This window comes from Bubalus bubalis, chromosome 6 (assembly GCF_019923935.1).
Source record: "Bubalus bubalis isolate 160015118507 breed Murrah chromosome 6, NDDB_SH_1, whole genome shotgun sequence".
NCBI classification, from domain to species: domain Eukaryota; kingdom Metazoa; phylum Chordata; class Mammalia; order Artiodactyla; family Bovidae; genus Bubalus; species Bubalus bubalis.
Window position 1 is genome coordinate 40,485,984 of NC_059162.1, and position 12,169 is coordinate 40,498,152.

The following is a 12,169-nucleotide window of genomic DNA, read 5'->3' on the forward strand; positions in this document are numbered from 1 at the left end:
TGATTACCATAAAACACTGTAAAATACCTTCTGGGAAAAAGAGCACTATAGGTTTTTAACTGAATTTTCCAGTTTCTTTCCAGTAGTATATTTTATGGCTGAATATCAAACACCTGAATAAAGAATTTATAGTGGAAATAATGGCAGGATTCCATTTAATGAAGTGGTGTGCCTTAACTAGAATAGTTAAGTACTTAGAAAACCAGTATTCTAAAAAATATGCTATTAAAAATACCATATGCTATACAACAGATGACTTTTTTGTGTTTCAGGAAAAGCTGCATTTAGTTTATTATATTACCTGTAAGTTAAGTTTGAAGTTTTAATTGCTTAGTTGTGTCTGACTGCGATCCCATGGACTGTAGCCCGCCAGGCTTCTCTGTCCATGGAATTTTCCAGGCAAGAATATTGGAGTGGGTTTCCACTTCCTATTGCTGGGGATCTTCCCAACCGTGGGGTCAAACCTATGTCTCTTGAGTCTCCTTTATTGGCAGGAATATTCTTTACCACTGTACTACCTGGGAAGTCCAAATGACTTGCATAATTCTGAGTAATTAATGACAAAGCTGGGGTTCAAGAATTAGAATTTCTAATTGAGACCCTTTAAGATGACAGTATTCAAGATGTACTGAATTATGTCTTTTTTTTAAACAGCAGAATGAAGAAAATTCAAATTTTTCTGTTCCTAGTTGTTTGTTGTTCATTTGCTAGGTCATATAAGACTCTTGTCGACCCCATGGACTGAAGCATGCCAGGCTTCCCTGATCTTCATTATCTCCCAGAGTTTGCTCAAACTCATGTCCATTGAGTCGGTGATGCTATCTAACCATCTCATGCTCTACCATACCCTTCTCCTTTTGCCTTCAAACTTTCCCAGCATCAGTCTTTTCCAGTGAGTCAGCTCTTTGCATCAGGTGGCCAAAATAGTGGAGCTTCAGCATCAGTACTTCCAGTGAATATTCAGGGTTGATTTCCTTTAGGTCAGACTGGTCTGATCTTGTTGCAGTCCAAGGGACTCTCAGGAAGTCTTCTCCAGCACCACAGTTCGAAAGCATCAGTTCTTCAGTGCTCAGCCTTCTTTATGGTCCAACTTTCACATCCATACATGACTACTGGAAAAACCGTAGCTTTGACTGTACACACCTTTGTCGGCAAAGTGATGTCTCTGCTTTTTAATATGCTGTCTTGTTTTTGTCATAGCTTTCCTTCTAAGGAGCAAGTGTCACTGTGGTTGCAGTCAGCCCTGCAGTGATTTTGGAGCCCAAGAAAATAAAATCTGTCACTGCTTCTACTTTTTTCCCCCTCTATTTGGCATGAAATGATGGGACTGGATGCCATGATCTTAGCTTTTTAGTATTGAGGTTTAACCCAGCATTTTCACTCTCTTCTTTCACTCTCATCCAGCGGATTTTTAGTTCCTCCTCACATTCTGCCATAGAGTGATATCATCTGCATATCTGAGGTTATTGTTATTTCTCCTGGCAATCTTGATTCCAGCTTCTGATTCATCCAGCCGGGCTTTTTGCATGATATACTCTGCATATACGTTAAATAAGCAGAGTGGGTTGCCATTTCCCCACCCCATGGGGAATCTTCCCAACTCAGGGATCAAACTTGTGTCTCTGCATCTCCTCTATTGCAGGTGGATTCTTTACCTTTGAGCCACCGAGATTACATGCACTTATAAAGAACTTTCTGAATGAATGATTGAATAAAATGACTAAGTAACTGAAGAATTATAGCTAAATCTGACTGTGGAGAAATTTCTTAATTCAACAAAATTTATCTTAATGATTATCAAGCATTGTAATATGTCATGTTAGTGAAATTTTTATTGGCAGATGTGTGATTTTGACATTTTAATTTTAGTAATTTTTCTGTTGCTAATGAGACATTCTAGACGCAGATCTTAGTACTTGGCAGTGTTCACTTAAATGTTAGGATGTTGAGCAAACAAGGATCAGACAAAGATGAAAAACACTGGAAATGAGACATCTATGAAGGGCACTGAAAAGCTTCTGTATAATCTTGGGTATCTATGAGGCCTGTGTGCATGTTCAGAAAAGACCTGAAGAGACCCTAATATCTCAAATATCACTGAGCTTTAGGATCTGTATAACAAAAAATGAGATCTAAAGCATAGTTGTAAACTGTTGAAATATTAAAGGCATACTCACACACAAATACACACTCAAGACTCTTGGCAAATAGTGAAAGTTTTTTAAGGAACTCTCTGTTCAATCATTTATTCATCACTAGCCTAGTTGAGTTGGAGAAGGCAATGGCACCCCACTCCAGTACTCTTGCCTGGAAAATCCCATGGATGGAGGAGCCTGGGAGGCTGCAGTCCATGGGGTCGCTAAGAGTCAGACATGACTGAGCGACTTCACTTTCACTTTTCACTTTCATGTATTGGAGAAGGAAATGGCAACCCACTCCAGTGTTCTTGCCTGGAGAATCCCAGGGATGGGGGAGCCTGGTGGGCTGCCATCTATGGGGTTGCACAGAGTCAGACATAACTGAAGCGACTTAGCAGCAGCAGCCTAGTTGGGTAGAGTCCTCAGTGGACACAGAAAACAAAAAATATTGAATTATAGAATTACTTCAAAAGATCACTAAACAAGCAGCAAAAATAACTGCAAACAGAAATATCAGGCATTGAGGGGAAGGCATAATGGAATATGGTTTCCAAAGGTGATATTTAAAATATGCAATTGTCAAGAAAAAATTATGAGACAGGCAAAGAATCAGAAAATTATGTCCCATACAAAGGAAAAGCAAATCTATGTCCTTGAAGACATGACAGATATTGGGCTTACCAAAGGCTCTAAGTCAGCAGGTATGAGTATGTTAAAAAAAAAAAAAAAAAAAAACAGCTAAAGGAAACCATAGCATAAGAACTAAATGACAATATGGAAATGATGTTTTATCAAATAGAGATAAATAACAGTTGGATTTCTTTTAAAAGAATAAAACAGATCTGGAGTTGAAAATCAATGGAGATTCCTCAGTATGAAGAACAGAAAGAATAAACTTGAAATAAAGTTTATAGAGTATAAAAGACCTGTGGGACACCATCAAGCAGAGCAACACAGACATAATAATGAGTCCATTTATTTGAAGACATGATAAATAAAAAAAGCTAGTCACAAAAGGCTTCGTGATGTATGAAATGTCTAGTTGTACCAGGGCCTGGGGGAAGGAGAGATAAGCAGTGAATGTCATTGGTTGTGGTGTTTCTTTTAGAGGTGATGACAGTTTCTTAAAATTAGATATTGGTGATGGTTGGAAAACCCTGTGAATGAACTAAAAACACTGAATTGTACACTTCAAAAGAATAAATTCTGTATGTAAATTTTATCTCAATAATGTGATAGGGATGAAAATATAGATTTATCAGCCATTAAAATAAATGCTAATTTTAAGAGTAAGAATATAGAGTACTTTTAGACAGAAGAAAGCAATGCAAATAGAATTAACTACCACACTACAGATAGTAACCATGGTATTTAATGAAAATTTGTGGGCCAGAATTAAATAATTTATACTCTTTTCTGGGTACTTTTCACATGAGTTTGCTTGTATCTTTTTAAGTTATAAATTTTACTCTGCATTTTATTACAGTTTTAAATCTTAACCATTATATTACACTCTCCACGGGCAAAGATTATATCAAGTTTATGTTTGCACCTCCCATGATACTATGTTCAATGTCTTGTGTATTGTACCTTTTCAATCCACATTAGTTGATGAATAAATGAATGCTGTGGCATAAAAGTGCTGTGAATTCTTTCCTAGCACTCAGTTTTAGAGATGTCTAAAATTTTCATCAGGCTCTAAATAACCTATGCTAGTCAGATGTAGAGAAAGCTGTAATAACTGGGAAATTATTAAAAATTAAATCAGGAGTTTTGTGAATCAGACTCATGTTCTCAAACTTACAGAAACTTGAATTACCAAGTCAAATGGATATTAACCCAGACATTTTCCCATGCCTGGGCATAATTCTGAATTAATATGATCATGACCCATAGATTTATATCAAACTAGCTTCATGTTGAATTAGACCTATGTGGAAATATTCAGATGACTTCAAGAGCAAAATATTTTATTTTCCTCTTGTTCATACAGCTTCCAGAATGTCCTGAAACTAAAACTCTTTAGCTAACCCTACTATTATTTTTAATCTTTATTTTATTACATTTTAATTTTTTAAAATTTATTTTTCATTAATTTTATTGGAATACATTAAGATCTGAATTGTTAAATAGTTGTGAATTTCTCACTTAATCCTATAAGACTGCTTTCAACATTGAAATGTAAGTGATTTTTCTTCTCAGATATTTGAAGATGAAAAACACTATGTCTTGGGTAAATCTTGCTCTGGATATATGTGTATTTGAATATGCTAAGTAACCATGTTTGTTTCTTGGCAGGGGGACATCCAGCAATTGTTGATCATAGGTGACCCCAAAGCAGCATATGACTACTGTGAGCATTACAGTCCAGACTGTGATTCCTCAGCTCCCGAGGCTGCTCAGGCTCAGGAACCCCAGGTTGACGAGGTGAGGAACGTAAGATCAGGGCAGGTTTTCTCATTCCCGTGGTAATGGCATAGTTTGCAATTTCAAGTTGTATCTCTGTTTATTCACTTTTAATTAAACTATACCTTTTATTTAATAGTGTTTTGATGAGTGACTAAGACTCACCCACTAATATTTCAAAGATCCAATTTGAAGAAGATTTTTGATGTTTGTTTCAATCTTAAGTATTTTGTTACTTAATTTCTTAGAAATAGAGATAGTTCCCTTATATAGTGTGTTGCTGCTGCTAAGTCACTTCAGTTGTGCCCGACTCTGTGCAACCCCATAGATGGCAGCCCACCAGGCTCCCCCATCCCTGGGATTCTCCAGGAAAGAACACTGGAGTGGGTTGCCATTTCCTTCTCCAATGCGTGAAAGTGAAAAGTGAAAGTGAAGTCGCTCAGTCATGTCTGACTCTTAGCGACCCCATGGACTGCAGCCTCCCAGGCTCTTCCATCCACGGGATTTTCCAGGCAAGAGTCCTGGAGTGGGGTGCCACTGCCTTCTCCAATATAGTTTGTAGAGGAGGATATTTTACTTAGGGGGAGATGAGAAAAGAGATAATTTCTCCAACACTTATTTTTTCCTTGTTACTTTTATAATTAAGGCAGCCTCAAGACAAGGATAACTATTTTCTAGTGTACTTGCCATATCTTCAAGCCTTTAGCAATTCCTGTTGATCGCAATGGCACCCCATTCCAGTGCTCTTGCCTGGAAAATCCCATGGACGGAGGAGCCTGGAAGGCTGCAGTCCACGGGGTCACTAAGAGTCGAACACGACTGAGCGACTTCACTTTCACTTTTCACTTTCACGCATTGGAGAGGGAAATGGCAACCCACTCCAATGTTCTTGCTTGGAGAATCCCAGGGACAGCATAGCCTGGTGGGCTGCCATCTATGGGGTCGCACAGAGTCAGACATGACTTAGCAGCAGCAGCAGCAGCAGATGAAAAAGGGACGTTAGTGCTATCTTAAAGTTTTCAGGCTGTGCTGAATATTTAAAGACTCTTTTTTTTTTTTCCATTTCTTACAAGGTTATGCTACAATGATATGTAAGTTTTCCTTTTCTTGCACAAGACTTGATACAAACAGCAATGGAATGAAAAGCAGTATGAACTGATTGCAGTACCTAGATGTTCATATGCTTTGATTAATAGTGCATTACTTTATTTGAAACTCTGGTGTGAAACCATTTTTCCAGGCTGTTTTTGCAAGAAAATCCACCATAATGAAATTTGACTCTATTCTCTCTCAAATAAAAAAATATGTACATTTAAGTTAGCCATAGCCATTTTGTCAGACTTGAATATCCCAAAGAACAAAAAATATAGCAGAGTGTACCTTTTATGCAAATTTTTAGGTAAAATTTGTTAATGTGGATTTTCTGGAAATTAAAAAGCAAATTCTGGAAGGAGTTGAGTCTTTAGTTGGCTGCAAAACTGTATTTCTTATGGTGGGAAGAGTTTAAAATTTTAGAAGGTGGGGTGGAAGTTTATAAACATCAAGATTATCCTTATCTTTGAAAGTAACTCAAATAGCTTTCTTTTTGACTTTTAAAATACTATGAAGTACAATCTTTTGAGTTTTACTATTTAGAGAAGGTTAAGATCTTATCTCTTAATTTTAGTTTACTGTTATTTCTGCATGTGAATTACATTTGTGTTTTATTAATTTTTGACATTACTTTTCAAGGTATGTTAGTGAATTCTGTTGCACTGACTTTTTCCATAATTTAATATTAATGTTTTTTTGAAACAGAATAAAACTTTAAGAAGCTAAAAGGAAAGCAAATATGAGAAAATAAAAGAGAAATTACTTGGATATTTGTGTTTGCTTGTCTCCCAGTTCTCAAGTGCTTCATTCTTTTTATTCCCTCATGATTTATTAAAACATTCTAATATATTCAGGTTTAGTATTTTTATATCTTAGACACTATGTGGGGCTCAATATTAAAATTTATAACATTTAGTATATATGTTTAAGACAGATGAGATTTATTAATATTTTGCTCCTGTTTTAAGAAAGATAAGACTTGTTCTTTTTAGCAACAGATATGGCTCTGATTTTTGGAAGAATGAAGGTATGCATTCTTATTATATCACCTTGAGCTGTTTTATTCCCATGTTTTAATGCTAATATGTCAGGTAAGCTGAGTTATTTTAAGGCAAAATAATATTTTTAACCATTTTTATCTTAAATTCATTAAAAAGTAGGTGTTCCCTTTTTTACTTTAGTTGTTGATTCATAAATTTAACATTCTGCTGGTAAGTCAAATTTGTTTTTACCTCAAGCATCTGATGAGGAAAAGAATGTACTGCTATGATAAGGACTGCATGAAAATCTTGTTGGGTGATCCAGTAATAGCATTTCTTAGCTTCTATATTGAATATGTCATCTTGAAAAATTTTTTTGAAGAATCAGCTCTCACTTTTTCCCAACAATGCTAAATTACACTGATATTTCAGTGATAAACATCTTTTTTACTAGTATGAAAAACACCTGGTTAATAGAATTGTAAGCCACCCTTATATTACTTTTGAACTATAGCCATTTATGTATCATTATATTACAAGTATGCATTTTAATAATTGTACAACAGATATTTTGCCTATGCAAAATACAAATGTAATGTTACCAATGAATAAAGAATGTATAGTGCAAAATAGAGCATCAAACATACATGTTGTACTTTATATTGCTTAATTTTCCATTAATAAATTTGTGACAATCATATATTATCATTCTGATTTGGATTAATAAATATTTCAATTTATTTTATAAATTAACTCAAATATGTTTTCTTCAACTTGTGATTTTGTATGGTTCATATCTTCTAAAGAGCATATTTTAATTCATTCTTAAGATTCAATTTTTATGTGTTTTATGCAACATTGCATCATAATCAGAGTGAAATGTAAAATGATAGATTTAAATATAGTGTTAATATGAAACTATTATTCAACTTGAACCTCTGCAATACCATTTATATAGCGAAGTAACCAATATTAAAATTATGGTGGTTTGGGAATTTTTCCACCATGTTAAATAATCCTTCTATCTTAATTAGAAAATTGGATGTTAAATCTGCATATGGTTCTTTCTTAATATATTGAATACAGCACAGCTTGCAATGTCCTATGTACAGCAGGGAATTAACATTCTTATTTTTCATATGAGTATAAAACATGAAAAGGAAGAAGCAGCAAGAGGAAAACACTGTTTTATAAAGAAATTTATTACCTTTAATATTTTGCACTTAATATTTATCAGATATCCTAGTTCTCATAGATGCACACATATTTGCTGATGCCACTATTTTTCTAACAACTTGAATAAGAAAAGACTTAACAAAATGTCCAGAAAAACTCCCTTTCTCCTCAAATGTTTTAACTTAGGCTAGGCAACTCCCAAATCATAGGTGAAATTCTATCACTGCACATTTTTTTGCTCATATTCATCTGATTAATTATAACTAGTTCTCTCTTCTTTACCTGTCTTTGAGGCATCACAAAATTCTGCAGCAAAAAGGGAGAATCATTCCCAAAAGTAGGTTGTAAAGCTACATGTAGACCAGCAAATTCCTACATGGGTCAATACCCACCAGAGGGGATGTTGTTTAAAGAAATCAGGAGAACAGAAGCAATGGTTCTTTTTTTTTTTTTAATTTTATTTTATTTTTAAACTTTACAATATTGTGTTAGTTTTGCCAAATATCGAAATGAATCCGCCAAAGCAATGATTCTTTTCACTGACTTCTGGATGGCTCTAAGAAAAGCATGTGCCTTCATGCCTAAGATAGTGAGCACATTGCCTCCTTCATTATTCCACCAGCACAGCTAGTCCATGTGGAAAAAGTTAAAACAAGAGAGAATTATGGAGATTAGAACAGGTTTCCTCCTATAAGGAAAAAAAGAAAAAAGAAAAACATGATATAAAGATAGTAAAGGTAACTGGCTATTTTGAATATCAGGCTTCATTCAAGATGCATTTAAGATGCTTAAAAGCATTATTATTTAAAAATTGTCTATTTTTACAATCCTTCTTGGCTTTACAATCCTTTTTGTGATTGGTTTGTAATATGTTTCATTATATGTCTTTATGAAATTTGCCTTCATTTGCATTGCTATAGCTAAGACCGCTTATTAGAAGGTCCAGTGATCACAAGTCTCTAAAAGACATGGTGTGAAGAGTTATTTTTCTGGTGCATTGAAAGGGAACCATTGGCAATTTTAAAAGGCCAAGAGAGGTCCACTTGGGTTATAATTGAAATTTTACCAAATACTTAGGGATTTCCAAATAGGCTGCTTTTAGCATATATGTGTGTGTGCATACATGCACACACATATGTATATATGTACCTAAGTATATATATACATAAATATACTAAACATAATACATGTACATATACATACACAAATGTATGTATATGTATACATAAAGATATTATAAATAATATATACATATATATTAGCATTTTAGCTTATTGATTTGCTGCTTAATAAATATTTTTGTTATGTATGACCTTAGTAGTTTTAGAGTTATTTTGATTAAAACCAATAATATTTAATATTAAAATTTCTGTAGAGATATTTGGCTTTGAAGGTGAACATGTTTTCCTCATAATTAAGTATTAATTGTTTCTCTCATCCCTTTATTGAGAAACATACTTTTCTCTCTTAATTTTTTTAATAAAAAACAATCTAGTATTCCATCTTTCAATTTGAGTTACATTTACATGTTTTAAGATACCCAAGTGTTATGCTCTTTTTCAATAGAAAAAACACAATATTTGGAAAAATTGATACAGTGGGTTAAATATAAACAGATCTAATTTTGAATCTTTTAATGGTTCACAACTGTGCTCATTTTGATCTTAAGTTTATAACAAATTAGTTAGTTCTGAATAGATTTTAGATTTTTTTCCCATTGGTTCTATTATTCCAAATAGAATATAGAATCATTTCATGTTCCTTCTGTTCCCTTTCCTTCCTCTCCCCTTTCCATCGCACAACTGATATGAAAATTCCTTCATACTTGGGAAGACTATTTTTAAACATGCAGTTTAATGGGAAAAAAAAGTACCCATTGAAATTGCTATAAATAAAAGAGGTTTGTGTAGTAGTTTTTACAAATCAAAATTAACATGAATATTTAACAACTATGGACATCTATGTCCAAGTATGTAACTGCTATGTTTGAATTAATATTAAGAATTAAAAGTTTGAATTAATATTCTAAACTTTTAATTTCCTCACACTCCTAACCACTGTTCTGCTCTTAGAAAACCTGCTTTGTCAGTTTTTTATTATACTCTGTATATGATAGTATTACTTCTTGTAACACAAGTAATATTTAGATAACAGTATTCCCTTGTCTCTTAACTTTGCCAGTAAAAGTTAAGAACATGATTCCCATTTGTTAATAGTATTACCAGCAACTAACAAAATTGCCTGATATTTTTTCCTTTGCGATGTAGTATGCACCTGAGGATATAATGGAATATGACTATGAGTATGGGGAAGCAGAATATAAAGAGGCTGAAAGTGTAACAGAGACACCCACTGTAACTGAGGAGACAATAGCACAAACTGAGGTAAAAGCAAAGTAGAACCTTTGTGTGTGGTGTCCTGGTGTTTGTCATCCTGTGGTTCCTTATGTCCACTCTTCCTCAGACTTATCGTCGGTCTTTCATTCATCTCATTTCTATGACCCAATAACTGATTTTTATTTGACAGTAGTAGCTGTCCTGAAGGAATGATGTTTGGTTTGGTTTGCTTATTCTTCCTTTCATCCATGCTCTTCATTTCCCTTTTCATTTTATTTATGTTTTCCATTCCATCTTTCACCACATTTTACAGAAAAAGAAATTCAGTTTCAAAATGAAGATGAAGACAGTGGCCACTAATTCAAAGAAAAAGTCCAAAAAGTTTACACCCCCTAAATCTGAAAATTTTGCATCCAAGAAGAAGAAAACTTATCAAGCAGCAGCAATGGCCAAGCTAGGGGTAAAGGTAGCAAAGAAAAAGCAATCAAGATCTCTCCTAGATAAGCTGGAAGATCTCTGATGATGAGTCATTCCTAACCCAACTAGATAAATACTCATTTGGCTAATACAATACCCTAATTAATTATGCTTTCCATAGATTTTGGATTACCTTAACATTTTTACTAATTACTTTTCTTTTGAATTCACTATTAGGCAAATATTGTTGATGACTTTCAAGAATACAACTATGGGACAGAAAGTTACCAGACAGAAACTCCTAGGAGTGTATCTGGATCAAATGAGGTAATGCTCATAGACAGCATTAAATCGCAGTTCAAATTTTTTAAATGTGCAATATTCCTTGATATATTTTACTCTGGAAGAATCTATAACCTCTGAAAAATTTGATGTTTTTATTCCTTTACTGAAGTAAGAGAAACAATAGCACTGTCTCACTCTTACTAAAAACAGTTCATTTAAAATTAATCCCAATTCAGGTTTGCATGACTCTGCTTCATGCAAATGCTAAATTGATCAAACTGAATTGGCTGCCATCTTTTTTTATTGCTCCTGGGATAGAGCAAGCTTCTCAAAATGTGATCAAGGTTACTCACAACATGACCTTACTGTGAGGAGGAAAATCCTCCAAAAAAAAATTGTATCATCAAATGATACAATTAAAATTTACTCCATCTGACCAATAATCATGCATTTTTATGACATAAATATTTTGATAAAATATAGTCTTAGTTGATTTTAATGTCTGTTTACATTTTCAAACTTAATATGGCTAAAATAATATATCTTAACTTTTCCCAGTCCTTTCTATGAAAATATTTAAGTATATTCAGGTACAAATTAGAACAATCTTCCTGCATTTCATATTATGTGTATATTCCAATTATGAGAAAATAAGTATACAATTCAGTTTAACTTTGTTAAATTTCTTCACACCTGGTATGAGGATTAACTGAATCATTTAAATTAATAAAAATTTTACATCACATGTGTCCCAGTGGGACTTTACATGAAAACACATATTTTAGAATAATATTTTAGGGTAAAAACAGATTTCAAGTCCAAATCTTGTCCAAGTTAATCCAAATTAATCAAGTTTATCATTTTCCAAAAATGGTTAAGATGTTTATTTATATGCTCAAATTCTTTCAACTTTTTATCTCAGAACTGTGAGCATAGTACTATTCTGATTCTGGATAATATGTATTCTGTAATGATAGTATGTCCTCATTGTCTAAGAATACAAAATATTATGGTTATTGGACATTTTATTTTAGTTAACAATTGCTGAATTAATCATTAACCACTTTTTTCATTCACATGACTTTATGTAACATACTTATTATTAAGTATTATTCTATTATCTAGATTCCCTATGTCATAGCAAACAAGTTATTTCAAGATGAAATTTAAAAGTAGCAAGATACATTATTTGATCTGAACTTCATCAAAATCATAGCATGACCAAAAATTACCTAATGAATGTTATTCAGATTTATGCTATTAATGAGGAATTATTTATAAAAAGGAAATTATACTAGTTTTATTTTTCTATATCTCTGTGAGTAGTTTTGATATATCA

At 33.3% G+C, this 12,169-nt stretch overlaps 1 protein-coding gene across 3 annotated transcripts in view; it reads left to right on the plus strand.

The window, feature by feature from the left end:
- Positions 1-12,169, plus strand: part of COL11A1 (collagen type XI alpha 1 chain) — a 224,976-nt gene that overhangs the window by 64,904 nt on the left and 147,903 nt on the right. For 2 of the 3 annotated variants that reach the window (XM_025288198.2, XM_044944633.1), the window contains exons 5-7: positions 4,437-4,565; positions 10,060-10,176; positions 10,783-10,872. In XM_025288198.2, the coding sequence (XP_025143983.2) occupies positions 4,437-4,565; positions 10,060-10,176; positions 10,783-10,872 (336 nt within the window). Of the gene's footprint in view, positions 1-4,436; positions 4,566-10,059; positions 10,177-10,441; positions 10,595-10,782; positions 10,873-12,169 lie in introns of all 3 variants that reach the window. The other variant, XM_044944634.1, reaches the window with a different exon arrangement.